Source organism: Carcharodon carcharias, chromosome 12, assembly GCF_017639515.1.
Source record: "Carcharodon carcharias isolate sCarCar2 chromosome 12, sCarCar2.pri, whole genome shotgun sequence".
Lineage (NCBI taxonomy): Eukaryota > Metazoa > Chordata > Chondrichthyes > Lamniformes > Lamnidae > Carcharodon > Carcharodon carcharias.
In genome coordinates, this window is record NC_054478.1 from 32,490,698 (window position 1) to 32,515,049 (window position 24,352).

A 24,352-nucleotide genomic window follows, 5' to 3' on the forward strand; every position below is an offset into this window, starting at 1 on the left:
TCAGCCATGATCTTATTGAATGGTGGAGCAGGCTCGAGAGGCTGAGTGGCCCACTCCTGCTCCTAATTCTTATCTTTGTATGTTTGTACGTAAAACACCAAAGCAATGCAATGCATGTCCTTTCCATACATTGAATATTTGTGTGCTTTATTCAGCATTTTCCATGGGTCTATATTGTGGCAGACATCTTAACTGAATTATGCACAAAGTTTGCCAAAAAAACTGTAATGGTTTATTTTGGAAGTTATGCTGTTCCTTACATAAAATATTCTAGACTTTAGAACCAGACCATTCAGTAAAGGAGGAGATTCATTATTACAGTGAAAAATTAATAATGAAATAATTTTAATCACATAACTACTCTATTCTTTTCTCAGTTTTAACTGTTGTATTGAGTTTGGCAAGGAGCAAAAAATGGTATGCAAACATGATTGCAACCGCAGTAATGTAATAACAGTCACACAGTTGTTATGGATAACTGGACGTGTATTTAAACCATTTGGATCATTACAGCATACTGTTACGACACAGCAGATGGTAAATGCTGAGCTGTTCAAATCCTAGACTTGAAGCAACTGTCACAACTAATTTTTAATTCATATGTTTCGAGATGCAGGCTTTAGATTTAGTAATAAGACAACAGAATCTTAAGAGATTTTTATAAATCTAAATTAAACATTTATTCATAAAAGAAAAGATTGTAGGCACATATGTATGTCTACAAATTACTACTTTAATAACTTATAAATCCCCTAATTAGTTCAACCCACAGTTACACTTTCGTTAAGGCAACAATGAGACACATAGATTTTAAAAGACCCAGGAAAATTAAACAATACCCTGAACAGTCAGATTCAAAGTGAGTTCTCTTAACTTCAGTCCCTGGAGGCAGCAGTTTGGTACTCACAGGTTTCAGGCTTTACACACTTGTTAGATCTTAAACTGCCTCCCTTAAAAACAGCCTTCTCTCCTTTATATATATTTTCCTCTTTGAATGCAAATTCCCATTGTTTTACTATGTCTTTTGAACTTTACCTCTCTACTAATAAAAAATCTATCATAATACCAATTCCACCAATAATCTTTGGGAAAAATAAATAAATACACTACTTCTTGCCACTTCTGCTGGTTAGGTTATACATTACACCCCCTCCTTTGAATTAAAGCCACTATAGTTTGTTTATTTTTGTTTAAAAATACAAATGTTCCCTTTACACTTCACATTCTAAAACTTCCCCTGTTTACCTAATTAACATTTCAAACCTCTCTTCTTACACCAAAGCACCCAGACTTGCTGCCTCTAATTCAATTAAGTCACAACACACACACACACACACACACATACATACACACACACACACACACACACACACACACACACACACACACACAGGCATATCCCACTATTACTCTATTTTGCAATAAATTCCAACAAGATCATGAACTTATTATATCTCCCTGACAATACACATTACAGTGCAGCACAACAAATCTTTGAAATAGTAGTTTGGCAGTACAGAACTTGAGTATTGCTGAAAAAGAGACATGTTTAAGCTTATTGTCTTGCACTTATCAGGACACTCACAAGAATACCAACATAAGGGGGGAAAAAATGACAATTTATACCATATGTGAAGAGAGTTGGTTGGCAAGTGGCATTGCCATGGAGAATGCACCACTGATGTTGAATGACAGTAAACTGCCAAGTATTGTTTGAAAGTTAAACCAGGCAGCTTTACCCTGATTGGTCAAGACATTGCCCTGAGGAATGAGTCAGCTAATGGCTGTCACTTATTTTGTTTGGTTGAAACAGGCACAGTGTATGCACATGTTCTTTCTGTCTGCAAAGAACAGGGCCCTGTGTATTAATATATGTCGTTTCCAGTACATGCAAATGTGCCACAGGGTCAAGCTCCTGATGAGTGCAAGACGATAAGCTTAGATATGTCTGTTTTTTCAGCAAAATCTTTAAAAAAAAAACGGCTGTGATACACCCAAACTGTTTCGTGATTTCTTTCTGGGACTCTGGAAAACCTTCAGTCCATTCAACATTGCAATTCTTTTCACCTTAACAACAAGAGAAAGGTGGGGGATGAAATCATGTAAACTGATCCTGATATGCCATGCATATGTCAATGGTGACAGATACCAGAGTGCCCAAGTGTCCCACAATAGAGAGATGAGACACTTACTATATTTAATATATTAATATATTTAAATTAGGCTCCTACATTGGGAGCCTGATTTTGAATTAACTGGTGCTGCATGGATTCCTTGTCTGTTGGGAAATGTAGACGAGAGCTGCTGTCCCCACCATGGCAAGCTGCTCCTCCAGCACTCCTGGTGGACCATTTGGAGCAGATGCACTCCGTGGAGCCCCTTTCAAGCAAGCCGTTGCCCAACCCAGTTCTGATCTCTAGCCTCGACTCTACCTCAGCCCTTCTGATCATGGGCCTTTTGCTCTGCCCTATGCCAGCATTTTCCATATTCAGCCAATCCCACATCTCAGCTCTCTTGATCCTCAGGACTCCTCCCTCCACCCCTCCAATAGCAGGCCTCCTCCTCAGCCCTCCCAACTGCTCCCCTGACAATGGGCCTGCCTCCCTCATCTTCAGTCCTCTCTCAAGGGGCCAGGCTGTCCATTTGGCTATGAGAATAAACCGTTATTAAAATGTAGATCAAACACCAATTTCTGGTGACCACAACTGTGCAGTTCAACACAATCTGGGTTGCCCTGCTCCCCCAGAAGCTTTGCCATACTTGTTATCTCACTAAGAGACTTACCACTGCACATATGAATGGCGTGAAGCTATGCTAATTATATTTTAGATACCTAAGAAACGTACCAGGTAAAATTAGGGCTTGTCTACAACAGTGTAAATAAATTTCTAATGGTATGATGAGTCTTAATTAAGTCCAAGCTGCCTCCTAAGTATTGAAAATTAAATTTTACTTGTGTAGAGACTCAATTCTTCATATTTCAATTGTTGCTGGAGTTTTTAAAAATTAAACAAAAATATACATATTTAAAACTTTTCCTTTCTGTCTCTTTTATCTCTCCCATCTCTCTTTCCCTCTCTGTATATCACTTCTGTACATGATTTGACATCAAATGAGCTATTCTAACTGATATTTCCTGGTTCATACTCGGCGCACCTCATTAAGAATTCTCCAATCTCATTGGCTCAAGAGACATACAGTTGCTTGCCCTATTCACACAGGTTCCCTACCCACTGTAGAGGGCTTTACACCGAAATGGTCTTCTGATTTTCACATGTTGCAATTCAAAAGCCCATGGAAAATCTGTGGGCAAGTGTAAGTGTGATGAACTGCTGGCATTATTTGTTCACCTTTGGCAGCAAATACCAGCCTTTTGTTTCATCCTCATTAAAATTCCTTAATATTCACCAGAGTGTCGAGCACCTCAGCTGGCTAGGACTATTTAAAGAACTGACAGAGGGGACGAACAAACCTTCACCATTCTATCACAAACGTTCTTTGAGAAAAACTAAGGAAGAGTGCCAGCAAGTAATGGAAAATTACCTGCATATGAGGTAATGTGCGTTCCAAGAAACACATTGTGGTGAAGCTATTTACTAATCTTCCTTCTACATATTTTACCACATGATCGTGAATAATGAACAAGACCGGTAGAAGTGAAAAAGGAAATAAGATAGACAAATATAGTGCATAATAAGAGACTGGCCACTAAGGGAATCAAAAGTCTTATATAAGCATATAAGGGGGGGTGGGGGGGGGGTGGGGAGCAGGGGGTGGGTGGGTGGAGGTGGAGGTGGTGGGGTGGGATGGGGGGAGTGATGGGGGAGGGGGGAGATGCATCCAAGGATTCTGAGGGAAATGTGGGTGGAAATTGTGCAGGCACTGTTGACCATGTCTAGATACAGGAGTGGTGCCAGAGGACTGGAGAATTGTGAATATTTTGAACCCTAGTTCGAGAAAGGCGCAAGGATAAACTGAGTAACTACAGGTCAGTCATGATCTTTTAGAATCGATAATACAACTAACAGTTACTTAGAAGTGTAAGTATGAATTAAGGATAGCATGATTTTTTAAAATGTAATTAATGAATAACGAACGTGAATTAGATTTTTTGATGAGGTGACAGAGGAATGATGAAGGTTATGTAGTTAAAAGCAAAATACTGCAGATGCTGGAAACCTGAAACAAAAACAGAAAATACTGGAAAAACTCAGCAGGTCTGACAGCATCTGTGGAGATAGAAAAACAAAGTTAACATTTCGAGTCTGTATGACCCTTCCTCAGAGCTGAAGAGAAGCTGAAATGTGATGAAATTTATACTGTTTAAAAGGGGGTGGGGCAGGTAGAGCTGGATAGAAGGTCAGCGATAGGTGGGGACAAAGGAGAGATTGACAAAAATGTCATGAACTAAAGGACAAAGGGATTGTTAATAGTAGTGGTTAGTGCTAAAAAAAAGGTGCTAATGGTAGCGGAAAGGTAAGAAAGCAGAATGTGATTATAGCAGAACAAGGGTAGCGTTGTGTGAAAGAACAACATGGAGCAAGTGACAAATGGCCCTGTAGGGGATGAGGGGAAAACAAAGGAGAGAAAATGGGATAAAAAAGGGGATAAAACTGGGGTTAAATGAATAACAATAAAAGTAAAACAAATAGATTAAAAAATGAAAGAAGAAAGGGGATAAAAAAATGGGGGTGAGGATGGAGGAAAGAGTTCATGGCCTGAAGTTGTTGAACTCAATGTTAAATCCGGAAGCTGTAAAGTGCTTAACTGGAAGTTGAGGTGTTGTTCCTCCAGTTTGCGATGTGAAGGCCACCTATCACTGGCCTTCTATCCAGCTCCACCCCGCTTAAAAAGATTATGTAGTTGCTATGCATAGATGGATTTCCAAAAAGCTGTTGATAAAGTGCCACATGATAGGCTTGCCAGCAAAACTGAAGCCCATGGAATAAAAGTGGCAGTTGCACCATGGATGCAATGTTGGCTGAATGACGAGAAGGAGGGAGTAGTGGTGAACAGTTGTATTTTTGGACTGGTTGGAAGTGTCGGTACTAGGGCCAATGCTTTTCTTGGTCTCTAACAATGACTTACTTAGACGTAGCTATACAGGGCACAACTTCAAATTTTGCTGAGGACAGAAAACTTCAGAGTATTATAAACAGTGAAGAGGTTATTGATAGACTTCAAGAGGACATAGACAGGCTGGTTGAATGGGCAGACATGTAGCAGATGAACTTTCATGTTGAGAGATGCGAAGTGATGCATTATGGTAGGAAGGAAAAGGAAAGGCAATATAAACTAAAGGGTACAACTCTAAATAGGGCACAGGAACAGAGAGAATAGTGTACAAATCATTGAAGGTAGCAGGGTAGGTTGAGAAAGTGGTTAAAAAGGCATACTTATCCTGGGCTTTATAAATAGAGGCACAGAGTACAAAAGCAAGGAAGTTATGATGAACATAGGTAAAACATTATTTTGGTTTGACCTCAACTGGAGAATTGTGGCCAATTCTGGCACCACGCTTTAGGAAGAAGGTGAAGGCATTAGAGAGGGTACAGAAAAGATTAACAAGACTGGTCCCAGGGATGAGGGACTTCAGTCCATGGATAGATTGGAGAAGCTGGAGTTGTTCTCCTTAGAAAATAAAATGTTGAGAGGAGATTTGATAGTGTTCAAAACCATGAAGGGTCTAAGAGAGAATTGATAGAAATTTTTCCCATCGGCAGAGGTGTTGAGAACCAGAGGACACTGATTGAAGGATTGTATTTTTTAATTAATTCATGGGCTGTGAGCATTGCTGACTAGGCTAGCATTTATTACCCATCCCTAATTGCCCTTGAGAAGGTGGTGATGAAGTGCTTTCTTGAATCACTGCAGTCCATGTGGTGTAGGTACACCCACAGCGCTGTTAGGGAGGGAGCTCCAGGATTTCGGCCCAATGACAGTGAAGGAACGACAATGTATTTCCAAGTCAGGATGTTGGGTGGCTTGGAGGGGCACTTTCAGGTGGTGATGTTCCAATGCATCTGCTGCCCTTGTCCTTCTAGATGGTTGTCGTCGTGGGTTTGGAAGGTGCTGTCTAAGGAGCTTTGGTGAGGTCCTGCAGTGCATCTTGTAGATCGTACACACTGCTGCCACTGTGCGTCGGTGGTCGAGGAAGTGAATGTTTGTGGATGGGGTGCCAATCAAGTGGGCTGCTTTGTCCTGGATTAACAAAAGAATCAAAGGCAATTTGAGGATTTTTTTTAATGTGGAGAGTGATTAGTATCTGCAGTGTGCAGCCTGAGAGCGTGGAAGAGGCAGATTCAATTATGGCTTTCAGGAGGGAATTGGCTAAATTGCTCTAGCAGAGATCTGGCACAAACTTGACAGGCGGAATAGTCGCTTTCTGTGCAACTACCATTCTACAAGAGTGATTGTACTGGTAAAAATGGATTTTAGATTTTAGCATTTGATGAGAAAGAGATTACAAATGTCAAATGGACTTGTGACTGATCAAATGTTCAAGACACCCCAAAGTTTTCACAAGCATTGAATTAGCTTGAAGCACAGTCACTGTTGTTCTTTTGGCAAAATCAGCAGCCAATATTTGCACAGCGAGATCCTGCAAATACCAAATGAGATAACTAATATTCCTGGTGGAGGACATTGGCTGGATAGCAGAATTATTTGCTCTTTTTTGAATAGTATCATGAGATTTTTATATCCAACTGAACAGGCAGCTGGGCCTTAGTTTACCGTCTCATTGAAAAGTTTGAGCCTCTGGCATTGCAATCTTCCTCAGTATTTTACTGAAGAGCAATTAATCCTTACCACACCTGAACAGCAAAAACGTTTCATTTTCTTTAGTACAAAAAAGCTCAAAACAAATATTGATGGTTTTCTGCTTTATGATAAATGAAATTTTTCATTCTAGGTATTTTTTGCTGTTTTACATGTGACATGGCTGTTTTTGAATCAGATTGATTTAACACAGTTGGCGATTTTCTCAATGTATGCCGTAACTGTGGAGGGAGGAGAGGACTTGGCCAAATCTGTAATCCTTGAGTGGAGCAAATAGCCTTCTGCTTGGCTAAGAGGATTTAATCACCTTATCTCCTAAAACAGAAACAGAGCCTTGAATAGAAATAGAGGCTTGATAGAACCAGCTGAAAACTGCTTTGCTGAAAAAAATGAAATCAGTTCTTAATCACAGAGCAGCATCACTGCTGTCAACAGAGAAAATGAGATTTTTTTTTTGTTAATATATTACTCATTCCTTTTCAATGCAGCAGTCTGGAGGTCACAGAGGAAGTCAGACAGTACCTGAAGACACCAACCTTCGATAACTGGTATGCAAGCCTTTGCTTTTTGCAACAGCAAGTTTTAATCTTAAGAACATACAAACATACAAATTAGGAGCAGGAGTAGGCCATTCTGCCCCTCGAGCCTGCTCCGCAGTTCAATAAGGTTATAGCTGATCTGATTGTGGCTTCAACTCCACATTCTGCCTACCTCCAATAACCTTTGGCTCCCTTGTTAGTCAAGAATCTATCTACCTCTGCCTTACAAATATTCATTGGTTCTGCCTCCACCACTCTCCAGACAAGAGAGTTCCAAAGATTCACAACCTTCTGAGAAAAATAAATTCTTCTCCATCTTAAACGCGAGACCCTTTATTTTTAAACTGTGTCCTCTAGCTCTAGTCTGTCTCACAAGGGAAAACATACTTTCATCATCTATCCTTTAGAGTCCCTGCAGGATTTTATATATTTCAATAAGATTACCTCTCAGTCTTCTAAATTACAATGGACATAAGCCCAGCCTGTCCTTTGCTCAAAAGAGAACCCTCTCATCCCAGGTATCAGTTGAGTGAGCCTTCTCTGAATTGCTTCTGACATATTTATATCCTTTCTTAAATAAGGAGACCAAAACTGTACAATGTACCCGAACAGTATCAATTAATTGTATAGCTCAACTGAATGATAATATGAGACTATTATTTGTCAAATTGAAAGCCTATCTGCATTCTGAATTAATAGTTGACCGGCTTGGTTCAGTGTGAGTACTCTGCGATCTCATTGGGAGAATCTTCTTGGACTCTTAATGAATTATGTGTTAACCCTATATATTGGTCAATTTCAAGCAATATACCATGTTAGTTCCTATTAAATGTTGCTTATAAGTTGATAAAATAGCAGTTTACGTACATCCGCAGTGATTACATCAGTATGGGCTCCATCACACATCGACATCAGGGGGTATGCAGGTTGTCAGTGTCCAATGTGGCACCTCATTGTACAAAAAGTCTCCACACTGAAGTACAAACAACATCCCAAACTCATCGTATGTTAATCTTGAAACTTTAAAAAATATTTTCAACCCTTTAATTGGGAGGGGCATGTTGTAACTGTTCATTAATTACCAGGAAACAATGATATAGAAGATCAGAAGAAGATTGTTAGTTCTGGTGTGATAGCCAAGTGGTTATGGTACTAGGCTTGTAACCCCAAGATCAAGAGTTCAAATCTCACCATGGCAAATTATGAAACAACGTAATCTCATCTGGGCAGGGAAAAGATCCAGAAGAAGATTGTTGAAGCCAACCAAAGCAGAACCAATATTTTAGATTGTAAAAGCATGGAGTAGAGCACTGTAGGATGTTTGAGGGTTTTGGAAGTTCCCCGTGGTGAAATTACTGCCTGTATTTATTTCTAAGTACCTATATTCTCAATTTAAACTTTTAGGTTCAGAGAAATGAAACATAATTCAAATATTTAAGCATTTTCTAAGGGAGTAAAGTTAGTGTAGAATTTTAGCATGAGTTATCCAAAAAATATCTTTATCAGTGACTGAAGCTCAAAGCACCTGTGAGGAATGGTGGAAACAAGAATGCCAACATTGATGGGGAGCCAGGGTGGGTGCAGGAAGCATGTAATAAAAAGAAATACTTGCATTTATATAGTATCTTTCACAGCCTCAAGATATCCTTAAACAATTTATGACCCTATGAAGTATTTTTGAAGTGCATTCACTGTTGTAATATAGGAAACATGGTAGCCACAGCAAACACCAGAGTGATAAGTATGATAATCTGCTTTTAATGATGTTGATTGAGAGATAAATGTTGGCCATGACATCAAGGGTATCTCCTATGCTCGACTTTGAAATGGTACCAAGGAATCTTCTACGTCCACCTGAGAGGACAGAGAAGGCCGCGGCATAACATCTCACCTGAAAGACAACTCCTCTGATAGCGTAGCGCTCCCTCAGTACTGTACTGGAGTGTAAACCTAAATTACTGTGCTGAAGTCACTGGAGTGGGACTTGAAATTGCTTGGGCATCCCACCATTGACATCATGAGAGATTCCCTTGTGCCTCAGTTCCTGTACGCTGCACACCTTTCCGAGTTAAGATCGGTGCCAATGTGTAAGGAAAGAAACGCTTGCATTAATAGTTGCGTGGTTGTACAGAAGTCGAGTATGACTGAAAAAAAAGAAATGCTGTTGAAGCTTTTCATTTTGCACTCATCAGGACAGATGCAAGAATGCCAAATTTCAAAGGGAACAACAATTTATACTGCATGGGGAAATGGGTGCTAATTGGTTGGTAAGTCAGGTTGTTTGGGATGTTGCTATAGCAAATGCATCAGGTGGTTATTGTTCCTTATGCTTTTGTTTATTCAAAAAGATGCAATGTCTGTACATATTCCCTTTGCCTGCAGAGGACAGGTCACTGCATTTGATTTAAATCCGCAGCTGCACGTAATAATTTCCTTGCATTATCAATGGGCTCCATCCTGCGCTCAAATTCACCTTTGAAGTGGAACAGTCAAATGAACTCTCTTTCCTTGACACACTAGTTGAGAAATCTGCTGGGAATTCTCTACTACAATCTACCGCAAGCCAAACTTCACTGGTCAATACATGCGTTGGGACTTTAAAAGTTCCCCACGCTATAAAATTGGCCTTATTGGCAATAGGGCCTGAGCCATTTGCTCATGATGCAAGCTTGAAGCTGAAATAAGGCACATCAAAGAAGTCCTGCGGGATAATGGCTACCCTGATCAGATCATTTCATGCTGTATATCGCACAAACTTATGAACGGGCCCAAGGCCATCCCTTTTGGCCTGAAAAATACCCTGGAAGAGCAACAGGTGAAGCTAGCTGTTTCATGCTGCTACTATGCAGTAGCAACACAAGTGCTATTTGCCACTAACAGACTGCTGCTGTCAAGACAAAAAGACGTTCTGCCTATCACAAAAATGAGTAATGCAGTGTATGAATTTCAGTGCAAGTGTGATGCTAGGTATATAGGCCGTAAGTCCCAAAGACTGGTGGATTGTATCGAACAGCATGTCCCTTTCACTGTTCGCAACGGATGAGGTACAGACTGTACCCAACCACCCCAAGCTTGCAAAACTCAAAACATTAGATGTAATTTCGCGATTGGACAACATTTGTTAAATAATCCTCAGTGTGCTAAGAATTACGCTGGCAACAAATTTTAGATTGTCAAGCTGGCTCGCAGTGTGGTGTATTTGTGTATACTGGAAGCTACATATAATAATACGCAGGGCTCTGTTCTTTGCAGACAGAAAGAACATGTACATGCGTTGCACCTGTTTCAGCTAAACAAAATAAGTGACAGCTATTCATTGGTTCAATCCCCAGGGCAGTATCTTGACCAATCATAGTCAAGCTGCCTGGTTTAAATTTCAAAACAATACTTGGCAATGTAATTTGTGGTAGACTGGGCACACTTCAGGCCCAAATGTGGCGGCCTTAGGCCCATTAACTGTCAGTCACAATCAACTGGTGCATTCTGCAAGGCAATCCCTCTACCAATCCGAGTTCACTTGTCAACCAATAAGCACTTTCTTTTCATATAATATAAATATGGTATTTCCCCTGACATTGGTATTTTCTTGCGAATACAATGATGAGTGCAAAATGATGAAAAGCTTTGACAAAAAGTGTCACTTTTTTCATCAATGTGTTTATACATAGCTTCTAGCAAGCAAAAGTGAGCCACATTATGAGCCTGACTGATGATCTTAATTTGCTTGTTAGTGTAATTCTTAGATTGTTCAGCAAATGCTCCCCAATTGTGGAATCATACCTAATGTTAGACATTATGTTCTGAGTTTTGCGAGCACAGTTTGGCTGATTATGGTCAGTAATTTGCCTATTGCGAACAGCTGAAGGGATGTGCTGTTTAATACAATCCGCCAATTGTTAGGATGTACGGCCTATGTACCGGCACTGAAATTCACACGCCACCTTACTGATCTGTGTGGTAGGTAGAACATCTTTCTGGCCTGATGGCAGCATCCTATTCGTGGAAAACACCAGTCATGTTGCCACTGTATAGTAACGACATGAAATGGCTAGCTTCACTGTTGCTCAAATTATCCTTCCAGGGTATTTTGCGATAGACTGGGCACGCTTCAGGTCCAAAGGTTCATTCATGAGTATGCGCTATACATAGTGAGCAATGATCCCAAGGGTGCTAAGAATTACACTAACAACTGATTTAGGATTATGAGTCAGGCTCACAATGTAGCTCACTTAAACGTGCTAGAAGCTACATATATTCAGATACAGGGACCTGTCCTCTGTAAGCAAAAGGGATATGTTCAGTCATTATATCTTTTTTGAATAAACGAAAGCCTATGGGACAGTAGCTCCATGGTGCATGCACCATTGCAACATCTCAGCCATTCAGAGCTAGCTTACCAACCAATCAGCACACCTTCCCTCATGCAGTATAAATTGGTCCTCCCTTTGAAATTTGGCATTCTTGTTCCTGTTCTGATGAGTACAAGACAAAAAACTCCAACAGCATGTCTCTTTTTCAGCAAAACTTGCATTTATATTGCACTTTTCACAACTTCAGGACATCCCAAAGTGCTTCACAGCCAATGAAGTACTTTTGAAGTGTAGTCACCGTTGTAATGTAGGAAACACATGGCTGTGAAAGATTAAAGGAAGTAATATAAAAACAGAAAATATTGGAAATACTCAGCAGTTCAGGCAGCATCTGTGAAGATAAAAACTGAGTTAACATTTCAAACAATTACCTTTTCATCAGAACCCCCTTCATAATATATAATCTAACATAAAAATACAAGATATAGGAATGGGGTAGGCCATTTGGTCCCTTGAGCCTGCTCTACCTTTCAATAAGACCAGGGCTGATCTAATTGTGACCATAACTCCACTTTCCTGCCTTCCCTCCCCATACCCCCACCCCCACCCCAATATCCCTCGACTCCTTTGTAGATCAAAAATTTGTCTGACTCGGTCTTGAATACATTTAATGACCCGGCGTCCACTGCTCACTGGGGGAAGAGAATTCCAAAAATTAACGACCCCCTAAAAGAAGAAATTCCTTCTCATCTCTATCTTGAATGGGAGAGGTCTTATTTTGAAACTCTGTTCTCCTATTGCTAGATTCCTCCATGAGGGGAAAGATTCTCTCAGGATCTACCCTGTCATAGCCCTTGAGAATCTTATATGTTTCAATAACATCACCTCTTATTCTTCTAAACTCCATATAAGCTCAATCTGCTCAATTATTTCTTGTAAGAAAACCCCTTCATCCCAGGAATCAGCCGAGTGAACCTTCTCTGAGCAGCATCCAATGCAATGATATCCCTCTTTAAGAAGACCAAAACTGTACTCCAGTTGTGTCTCACCTATGTATAGTTGTAACAAGACATCCTTACTTTTATACTCCATCCGTCTTGCAATAAAGGCTAAAGTTCCATTTGCCTTCCTAATTACTTGCTGTAACTACATGTTGACACTACAGGCAGAATTTTCAGTTTGACGTACAGGGGGTGCGAGTGTCCCGATGTCATGGAGCGCCATCACGATATCTCGCTTCGCTGGGCGGGCGTGGGTCATTAATTAACAGGCCAGTTAATGCCCCTTAGTTGTTAATCGATGGCGATTTATAGGTGCCCATGTGATCTTCGGGTCGGCGCATGGGCGCAACGGGCAGCCAGGTAAGAGACTTTTTAATGAACCTCATCCAGGGGTGGGATAAGAGGGCTCAGTGGGGTTGTCAATCTGCTTTGTGGAGTATTTTTTGGAGCAAGTATTTCAAACTTGCCTGTGTGATCTGTAGCAGTTCAGAACGAATTCCAGCAGCTTTTTGTGTACTTTGAACCTTCAGCTCAGCACTCTGCAGTCAGGAATCTTTATCGGGCCTGCAGCTTTCCAAAGGCCTCCCCTTAGCCTGGGTATGGGATCTGACATGTCCACTGGAGGAAGCTCCTCTGAGGAGGGAGGGAGGGCTAGAAGGAGAAGGAGGTCAGGAGTGCACATTCAGCCTCCAGGGGAGCCACCTTTGGGAGTACAGGCACAGGTACAAGGTGCGCAGGGCCAAGAGGTAGTCCAAGGTGGAAGGGGCCACAGGAGATGCCACTACCCTGTTGCCAGGATATACAGGCGGCAAAGCAACTACCTCAATATGTCTGAGATGCAGTGCCGAAGGAGTGTCAAGGGAAACAGTCAACTACATCTGTCAGATGATTGGCCCTGAGATCTCCCCTAACTGTGTGGGTGGACACCCCATGCCAGCGGCTCTGAAGGTCACAGCTGCCCTCAACTTCTATGCATCTGGCTCCTTCCAGGGCTCGGTGGGTGATCTTTGCGGTGTCTCCCAATCAGCTGTCCACACTTGTGTCAAGCAGGTTATAGACACTCTGTTCAAGCGTGTTGCATTGACCTTCATCCACTTCTGCTGGGACCAGGCAAGTCAGACGCAGTGAGCCAGAGGCTTCACGACCATTGCTGGCTTCCCCCGTGTCCAGGGTACAATAGACTGTATACATGTGGCCATCAAGGCGCCAGCAGGTGAGCCTGGTGCCATCGTCAACAGGAAGGCCTTCCACTCCATGAACGTGCAGATAGTGTGTGATCACAGGATGCTGATTCTACAAGTCTGTGCAAGGTACCCAGGCAGCTCACACGACCCCTACATCCTCAGACACTCCCAGGTGCTGGGGCTCTTCAGTGCTCCGGCTCGGCTGGATGGATGGATGGCTGCTGGGTGACAAGGGCTATCCCCTCAGAAGGTGGTTCATGATGCCTCTCCACCATCCAAGAACAGAAGCTGAGCAGCGGTACAATAGGAGCCACAGGTCCACAGGGGCTGTGGTGGAGAGAACGATCGGTCTTTTCAAGATGTGCTTCCAATGCCTGGACCGCTCAGGGGGCGCACTCCAGTACCCCCCACATCGTGTGTTGGTGATAGTCGTTGCATGCTGTGCTCTCCACAATCTTGCACTGGAAAGCGGGGGACGCAGTGGACGATGAAGACGTTGATGCAGTGTCTGCGGCTGCACACGATGAGTCCAGCAGTGATTCTGAGGATGAGGAAGTGCAGGGAAATGCTGAGGGGGTAAATGCTGACCCAGGACTACACCAAGGAGGCAGGGACACCTGGGAGGCTTTAATCCAACGAACCTTCAGCTAGCTCCACACAGATGGATCAGCAGGACCAGCCTTGCCTGGCGCATCCATACCCAACACCAAAGTGCAAAATCTGCCAGGTCATCAGCAGGAACTAAGGGCCTTGGACATAGGTTTGAATGTCCAAAGAAACACTCATGTTATTTTTCTTAAACATACACATGCAGAACAAACAAGCCACCCTCAGCCATGGTCACACATCTGATATTTAATTTTAACATCAGATGTTCTCCCAATTTGCAAAATAATACTGTAAGCAAGCAAAAAGTAAACTATAAGGACCTAATCTCGGGCCAACATAAAAGCACCAGTGAGAAACCCGTGGTGTGCCTAAGGTGCCTTATGTTTCCGTTTGCCAGTGCTACGTCTTGGTGCTGCCCCATCGCTCAGAGTTGAATCTGAGCCAGCCTGCTGACCCTGCTGTCCTGTTGGCCTTGATGACCTCGGTGGTCGTCCTCTAGCCCATGGGGCCTGTGCTGGGCCCGCCTGGGAGGGATCTTCCAGTTCCAGAGCTGGCATTTCTCCAGTTGTCGCAGCCTCACCCGATGATACGGTCACTGGGAGAGAGGCAGAGGATCTGGTGCCCTCATCCGGAGCGCCCTGAGAGGAGACTGCAGATATGACAGGCAGCTGCTGCACCAACGTGAGGTCACCCCGGACCTCCCTGCTCACCGAGGATGGATGGGCAACGAGCTGGGAAGCTTGAAGCCCACACCATCTCCCACATTGGCACTGACCAGCTGTGGCCACTGGTGCTGTAAGGGCTTGCAGGTCCCAGCATAGCCCCAGGAGGACCTGATTGTTCTCCAAGAGGCACCTCTTCATGAGAGTTGCCACTGTCTCCTTGGAGGAAGCATGACGCTCATTCCATCAGTGATGCTCTGTGTGGACTCCTCCACCATGGGCACCAAATGAAACACAGCCTCATGTATCACTCCCAGATGCTCCCGCACACCCGGCCACATTTCCTGCAGCTGCTGCGTTGTGGACGACTCCAGAGATACATCATCAGGCACCGACTGAGCTTGTGCCTGGTCCTCTGCAGTCCTCTGACTGCTGGCACCATCGGCACTCTCTGTCTCTGCCAGCTCCTTCAACGAATGTGAAGTGCCCTCTCCACTGTGCCCCAGGACACTAGCCGATGTTGCAATTCCCACCAAGGTGCTAGTATCTGCATTGGTGCCTGCCTCACAGAAATGGTGTGACGCAGGTGACACTTGAGGGCCCTCAGGTATGAGAGGGGGCATCTGCAATTCTTCCTGGCAGCCTTGCTCTGATGATACTGAAATGAACAACAAGGACAGTGGATCAGTTAGTGTGCACACAGTGACACACTTCATCCCTTTTCTCCTGGCTCATTGTACGCTCAACATTTCAGAACCTATGGACACGAATATTGGTGGGGTGGCAAATAGGAGAATAGTCTTATATTACAGGCGGATATATGCGGGCTGGTCAGATGGGCTGATGAATGCTAAATGGAATGTTATATGGATAAGTGTGAGGTGATGCACTTGGGCAGGACAAATAAGGCACGAGAATACATGATAAGTGGTAGGACCGTGGAAAGTAACGAGGATCAGAGGGACCTTGGTGTGCATGTTGACTGATCCCTTAAGGTAGCGGGACAGGTACATAGGGTATTTAAGAAGGCATATTGCCATACTTGCCTTCATTAGCCAAGGCATAGAATATAGGAGCAGGGAGGTAATGTTCCAACTGCAGAAAATGCTGCTTAGGCCACAGCCACCGTTCTACATGCAGTTGTGAAATGCGCATTATGGGAGGGATGTGATTGCAGTGGAGAGAGTGCAGAGGACGTTTACCAGGATGTTGGCTGGGCTGGAGGGTTTCACTTATGAGGAGAGATTGGATAGACTGGGGTTATTTCCCCTGGAACAGAGGAGATTGAGGGGGGACATGATTGAGGTGCATAAACTTATGAGGGGTATAGTTAGGGTCGACAGAAGAACATTTCTCCTTGGCGGAGGGATCAGTAACCAGGTGGCATAGATTTAAGGTAAGAGGCATGAGGTTTACAGGGGATGTGATGAGCAACTTTTGAACACAGAAGGTGTTGGGAATGTGGGATGCACTGCCTGAAAGGGTGGTGGAAGCAGAAACCCTCCTAACATGTAATAAGTATTTGGATGTGCACTTGCAATGCCATGGCATACAAGGTCATGGGCATAGTGCTGGGAAATGGGATGAGAAGACTAAGATATATGTTTGACCTGTGCATCCTCGAAGGACTGAAGGACCTTTTTCTATGATCCACACCTCTGACTCTATCACTCTGTGACCGAGCAATGTTGCAACAATAATAAATTAAACAATCATCAGAGCTATGGATGTTGGGAGGATATTGTGGATCTCACTGTTGGCCTCAAATACCTGGCCATTCCACCCCAGCCTCATCGGCACCAGTTGACCTAGGCATATGGTGTCTCTCAATCTCCAGGGCCTCCAGTTTGAAGCAGCTTAACATCATCAGGTGAACCTGGCCACCTCCAGTGCTCGAACGCTCTGAAGCATTATGAGCATTCTTCTCCTGAGAAAGAGAGAATACCATTCATTACGGCAATTTGCACATGGACTGTGCACGCGCACACCACACTCCAACCACAGTGGCCCATATCAGGTCTCCAGTGCCTCCTCTCCTCGCTACTGCTGATCAGTCACACAAAGATAGTAGGCTTGCTCCCAACCCCCCACCAATGGCCACCTTGGACACATTCTGCGTACATCACTTTAGGAGCCACACGGTCTTTGCTCCTTTAGCAAGGAAGCACAACTATGTGCAGCATCGAGGGCAGCAGATGGCTCTTGGCTGTGACACCTTGATGCTCCCACCATCTCATCACCATGAATAGGACATGTGCTGGAGTTCTGAGTACGCGCCGAGCTGAATCTCCTGCAGGTTGCCCCCAGACTAGTCATGTGCGACTAAGAACAACATGTGGTGCAGGGGAGAACTCATCTCCTCATGAACCACTCAGGCTGATCTAAGCATGGACACTATCTGCTAGCCCACCTAGTGTAGGAAAAATGCCCAGCATGATTCAGTGCAGTCACGACAGTAAGACTTGGATGGGGAGGTGGGGGGTGGGGGTGGGGGGTGGGGGGGGGATGGGGGGGGGGGCGCGGTTGGGGGCGCGGTGGGGTCTCAAAGGCTAAGGCTATCAGCTGGATTAAATGGCCAATGTCAACATGGTTCTCATCCTTCCAGAGCGCAATAAATCATTGAAGCGCTTACAGCACTGGATCCAGGTGCTCCACACCACATCGCGGGAGCTCACCACCTCCGCCACCTCCTCCCAGGCACGTTTGGTCATGTGGGGGGACCTCCTTCTCCCATCCTGGGGGACCAACACCTCCCCTCGTGCTGCCACCTCCTCGAGGAGGGCAGCAAGGCATTCATCTGAAAAGTGAAGGGCGCATTGGCCCCCTGCTGGCCTACCCTGCAGCCTGCCCTGCTCCTGTGGCCTGCCCTGCAGCCTGGCCCTGTTCCTGTGGCAGACCCTGCAGCCTGCCCTGCTCCTGTGGCCTGCCCTGCAGCCTGGCCCTGTTCCTTTGGCAGACCCTGCAGCCTGCCCTGCTCCTATGGCAGACCCTGCAGCCTGCCCTGCTCCTGTGGCAGACCCTGCAGCCTGCCCCGCTCCTCTGCCCTTCCCTCCAGTGTGCCCTGCTCAGCCGACCCTCTGTGGTGCGCCCTTAAATTTGCCATTGTCACCAGCCTACAGGAGGCTGCCAGGCCTTCTTTTTAACAGACTGCCGCGTCACCATTGGACCCGCCGCCGCCTGCACACTCCCGCTATCCACGGGAGTTGACAAATACACCTTAATTGGCCCACCCAAGTAAAATGGCGGCGTGGACCCAATCGGGTCCATGCCCGCACCCACTCAATCCCCCCACCCCCACAAAACGGAAACTTCTGCCCTAATGTGATTCATAATCTAATTTTTAAAAAAATTGTTCATGGGATGTGGGCATCGCTGGCTCGGCCAGGATTTATTGCCCGTCCCTTACTGCCCTTGTTCAGAGAGCAGCTAAGAGTCAACCACATTGCTGTGTGTCTGGAGTCACGTGTAGGCCAGACCAGGTGAGGACAGCAGATTTCCTTCTCTAAAGGACATTAGTGAACCAGATGGGTTTTTACAACAATTGGCAATGGCTTCATGGAACTTTTAATTCCAGATTTTTATTGAATTCAAATTTCACCATTGCCGTGATAGGATTCAAACCCAGGCCCCCAGAGCATTACCCTGGGTCTCTGGAATACCAGTCTAGTGACAATACCACTATGCCATCACCTCCCACCACAAATGCTCAGATCTTCTTTCATTTCATCCCTTTGTGTATCTATTATGATAACAATCATTGACTTCTATTTGAAAGAATTTTGCTGCATTAACTGAAGACTTTGTTCTGGCAGTATGTACATTAAGCTGAGGGAAGGTGTTTCTTTATTAAAATGTCATGTGCAAACATTCAAATTCCTGAATGTTTCATTGTCAGAATCACATTCCTCTTCAGTTTTCATCTAAACAACCTCCTTGATGATACAACTTGCTGAACAAACAATATAATATATCTATGGCTTAGATACAATTTGTGGTATTATATATTAGTGGAGCGGAGTGCCGCAGGGATCAGTGCTGGGGCTTCAACTATTTACGATCTATATTAATGACTTGGTTGAAGGGACAGACTGTATTGTAGCCAAATTTGCTTGTGATACAAAGATAGGAATGCAAGTGCTGAGGCCGGATTTTCCCACCTGCCGCGGGACCAGAAATTTCCACCCGAAGTGGATGAACGTTTGGCTGGTCTGGCAAATTTTCATCCCGCCCGTGACAATTCCTGTCATGGGCAGGAGCAGAAAACCCCGGTAAAAGAGTCTGCAGAAGGATATGGATAGGCTGAGTGAATGGGCAAAAACTTGGCAGATGGGAGTGTAATGGACGAAAATGTGAGGCTGTCCACTTTGAAAAGAAGAATAGAAAGGCAAAATGTTATTGAAATGGAGAGACTGCAGAATGCTACAGTACAGAGGGATCTGGGTATCCTCACACATCAATCACAAAAAGTTAGCATGCAGGTACAGCAAGTAATTCGCATTGCAAATGGAATGTTGGCCTTTATTGCAAGGGAGGTGGAGTATAAAAGTAGGGAAGTCCTGCTACAACTGTACAAGGCATTGGTGAGACTGCAACTTGAGTACTTGTACAGTTTTGGCCTCCTTACACTCGCATTGGAAGCAGTTCAGAGAAGGAGAAGAGAAGAAGTTCATTAGGATGATTCCTGGGATGAAGGGGTTGTCTTATGAGGAAGGTTGAGCAGATTGGGCCTACACTCATTGGAGTTTGGAAAAATGAGAGGTGATCTTATTGAGACATTTAAGATTCTAAGGGGCCTTGACAGGGTAGATCTGGGAGGATGCTTTCTTTTGTTGGAGAATCTAGAACTGGGGCATATTTTAAAAAAAGGGGGTCTCCTATTTAAGGTGGAGTTGAACAGGATTTTCTTCTCTGATAATCATTTGTCTTTGGAATTCTCTTCCACAGAGAGCAGCGTAGGCTGGGTCATTGAGTTTATTCAAGGCTGAGTTAGATTTTTCAATGTCAGGGGAGTTAAGGGTTAAGGGGGACAGGCAGGAAAGTGGAGCTAAGGCCACAATCAGATCAGCCATGGTCGTATTGAATGGTGAAACAGGTTTGAAGGGCCGAATGGCCTACTCCTGCTGCTGCTCCTATCTCTTATGATCTCAGTGAGATTGCAGAGATGAATGTAACTTGAATAGACCAATTGAAATTATATATTTAGTAACATTGACACCTGAAAGTTCTTAAAGAAACACTACTTTTATGAAAATATATTGAAAATCATTTTTCATTTGCAAACCTGAGGTAATGAAATAAAATTACATCAAAATGTATGATTAAATCATATGCTGGTAGTTAAATACCTGAATTAGATCATCCTTCAACTTTCTGCGCTGTAGGGAATATGAACTTTTTTTAATGCAAACTGTCCTCATAATCTAACCTTTGAAACCTAGTATTATGGTAAATCTGTGCAATGCCCCTTAAAAGCCAATAGTCCTTTCCTGAGGTTTGGTGCCCAAAACTAAACACATTACTCCCTATGGGGTCTGCCCATGGTTCTTGTAAAGCTGAAGCAACATTTAACACTTTCTTCAATTGCAAGGGCCAACATTCCTGGCTCCTTGGTTACTTTTTGTATTTGTGCACTAGCTTTTCATTATGTGTCAGCATGAACACCTCAAATCCTTTTGCTCTTTCTCAATGTTTGGTCTCTCACCATTAAGGAAATGTTCCTGTAACTTACGCGCTCACCAGCGTTGGGATTTGGGGGTTACCCCAAGGATGCGCTGTGGAATCCCTCTGGCAAGTTCCCAGTAAGGGTTAGTACGGCAATTGCCCAGAAATGCACACCTCCTCAGGACAATTGCGCTGAGCTGGGAACCATCCGAAGATGCGATTAAAATTGCATACTTCGGATAGTTCCACTGGGGTTATGCCAATAATTAAAATCTCTTCTAACTTCTGGGTAACTAATTTAAAGACCCAAACCAACCCCATGGGATTCCCCCACACCCCTGACCGCACACCCACAACGGAACTACCCCCAAACCCCCTCCGCTGCCCCATGACCTCCGATACCCCACACTCCCCCTGACCTTGAACCCCCAAGCCCCCCCGTCCTCACACCTACTGACCTTAGACAACCCCCGTCCTCGGGTTGTCCCTCGACCTTGGATCACTCCGACACCCACCGCCCAGACCTTGGACTCCCCACAAGATCTCAGACCACGCCCCCCTGACTTTGGATTCCCTCAACCCCACCAACCTTGGACCACCCCTCGACCTCAGACACTCCCACAGACCTCTGACCCCCTCAACCTCGGAGCCCCCGACTTCAGACAACCCCAACCACCCGCAACCTCGGACACCCTTGCCTGACCTTGGACCCTTCCCCGACCCAGGACCTCCACCCCAACATCAGACTCCCTCCCCCTGACCTCGGACCCCACCCCCCTGACCTCGGAACCCTATTCTGACCTTGGGCCCCCCCTGACCTTGGCCCCACTCCATCCCCTACCTCCAACCCCCACCCCTCCCAGACCCCTGACCAACCCCCACACAATCCCTTGGCCACCCCACCGGACACCCCCATCCCCAAATCCTGTCCACTCACCTTCGACACTTACCTTTCCCTGGCCTGTCAATTTCCTTGGCCCTTCAAACTTACCTGCTTTACTGCAGCAAGTGCAGTTAAAAAAAGGGGTCATGGCCTCCTCGAATACACTTGATCTAGACTTCGATGGGGCCTGCGAGGAGTCTTTTGATGCAGGCTCCAAGCAGCTCTGGTGAATGGAAGTTTCAACATAATTTTCAAGACCAGGTAAGTAGCAATTTATTTCTTCTAATTTCTGCAGGCCAGCACTTTCCAACGCTAGTTGGATGTTATGGCCCACTCTGATTTGTCCTTGGATCCAGAATGGATGACACATTGGACTCCATCTGCACTAGTTTTGTCCACTCACTGGGCAGAATTTAACTGATGCACGTTCAGCCCACTAGTTGGAAAATAGATAGAAAACCTTTGTTGCTTCTGAGGGAGAGGCCTGACCAAATTAACTACATGTCAAGCACTTAACTAGTCAGAATTGGGCCTTTGCTGGGAATTAGGACCCCGGGTGTGGAAATCCTGAGTCCCCCTCCCCCCTAGAACTACCAATCAATCAGAGGCTCTCCATTGCCTGCAGGGAGGCGTTTATGGGAGGCGGGGTGCAGGGGGGTTGGAGGCAAGATCAGGGGACTGGCTTTCAGCAGCTACCTTCCTTCTTGATTCTGGTTCCGTCAATGAGGCATTAAGTGCCTTTGAAAGAAGCAACCGTCCCCAGAAGGCTGTCGGTGAACTTGGCAGGCTTTAGCTGATGGCCTTCGGGGGGCATGGAAAAGTCGTGCCACTCTCATTTAATCCCTAAGCCACCACTGATTCTGGTCAGTTCAGGGTAATTGGTGTTGATGGGCTCAATAATGAACTTAATTGACATCCCACCATGAACAGGCGAGTTTCCCTAATGGCTCCCTCCTGGCTTCCAACTTAATCGTGAGAGGTTTTCCCACTTCCAGGAGACTGACACGTGGCTTCTCCTGCAATTAATTGGGCCCCCTGCTACCACGTTTCCTTCTTCCATTAAATCCAGCCCACTTTTCATGTCCCTTTCTAATTTCTTCCTTGCATCCACACAATCTGCAATACCTCCTAAATTTCCTAACCTAGTGTCATCTAAAAACTTGGATAAACAATTCTCTATTCCTTCAACCAAGACACGATGAAGAGCTGAGCCCTCATGCAGAGCCTTGACAAATGTCACTTGTCACTTTGTGCCAAAACATTTACCCCTACTCTCTGGGTGGAATTTTATGGCCCTGTCTTGGCAGGTGCCGGGCCATAGATTGCGGCGAGCTATTCAGAAGTCCATTGACCTCTGCAGGATCATCAAGTCCTGTTGGCATAACACCCTGCCTTCCGTCTCCTACCTCCAGCCATTTACCGATCCACATCTTAAAGTTACCTCTAATTTCATGTGCTCTCATTTTTGTTAATAATCTGTGGCATGCAACCATCTCAAAAGCTTTCTGGAAGTCCATATTGACAACATCCCCTATCCACCATGCCAGTAAGCATATTCATGAGTTTGGTGTTAGCATTCAGGTCAGCTGATTTAATTTAAAGACGGACAGTGCTCAGGAGTGTTAGATTGAGACACGGAAATAACAAAACATTAAAAAAAAACACATTTTCCAAGCTGCTTCACAATGTTATGGCCACATTTTAGTCAGCACTTGATTTGAGTCGATGTTAGCTAAGTGTGCTCTGAGCATATGGAGTTATGGGCACTCCCTACATTATCCCAATGTATGCTGATTTTAATATTACAACATCAAATGAGGCAATGTGTACACCTGCCCCTTTAATGTGAAAATTATGTGGCCCTTAGAAGTTCCGGAGATATTTGAAGTGTGTATTTGAGTATGCCTGGTTAAATGATGCTGTTTTAGTTTTTTTGTGAAATCGGGTATTGATGTGCAAATGTTGCTAGCTTTAACACTAGTTGAAAGAGAATATACCAATGGTCCCAGAGTGAATACCTTCTCAAGGTGAAAGAGCACAGTTACAAGTAGGGGAGAGGCAATTACTAGTAAACAATTGCTGTTATTAAATTGGGAGGGGTCTCAGGACAGCAAATTCAACATGTTGTCACCTGCACTTGCCTCCCAAAATTCCAATCAGTCTTCCTGTAATTGCCTACAAAGTGAGCCCCAGATGTTTGGGAGGGTTTTTCCAGTGCGCATGGTAAAGTAATGGCATCATTCATCAGCTTTATGTTCACAGTAATGCTGTAAGCCATGGAAAAGTTGCCAGCTTGGGGAAACTTGAACTGCCTCTGCTGTTGTTACTTTGGGCTGAAATTTGTGAAGCTGGATTAGTGGTGATGAAGGGTTTCAGTCACTGCTAGTAAAGTAGTGCTAACTAAAACAGCCAATTCCTGAGATGTTCCATCCTGTAGATATCAAAATGAACTCGCACTTAGAGGATCCCTTGTGGTGCTCTTCTCTGTTACTGATTGTGCAGAACAGTCTATTGTGTAGGTCCACTTCAGTCCGATGACGCACCAGCCGCAGCCTCTCTGCTGACCAGAGGCTACTCATACACTGTTATTCCAGGATCTGCAGACCGCTGACTCTGTTGGAGTAGTCGGCTGTCGGTCATGTCTCCTGTGCTCTTTGTCCTCCTGAGCTGCCCTCTCCTCGTGTTGCTGTGACGTACTTGACCATGGTCAGAAACTGTGCAGT

General features: G+C 44.6%; 1 protein-coding gene across 1 annotated transcript in view; it reads left to right on the plus strand.

Annotated features, from left to right (window-relative positions):
- The window catches only part of LOC121284663 (high affinity cGMP-specific 3',5'-cyclic phosphodiesterase 9A), a 112,047-nt gene that overhangs the window by 46,420 nt on the left and 41,275 nt on the right, over positions 1-24,352 (plus strand). The window contains exons 5-6 of the mRNA XM_041200222.1: positions 3,412-3,554; positions 7,269-7,328. Coding sequence (XP_041056156.1) covers positions 3,412-3,554; positions 7,269-7,328 — 203 coding nt within the window. The remainder of the gene's footprint in view (positions 1-3,411; positions 3,555-7,268; positions 7,329-24,352) is intronic.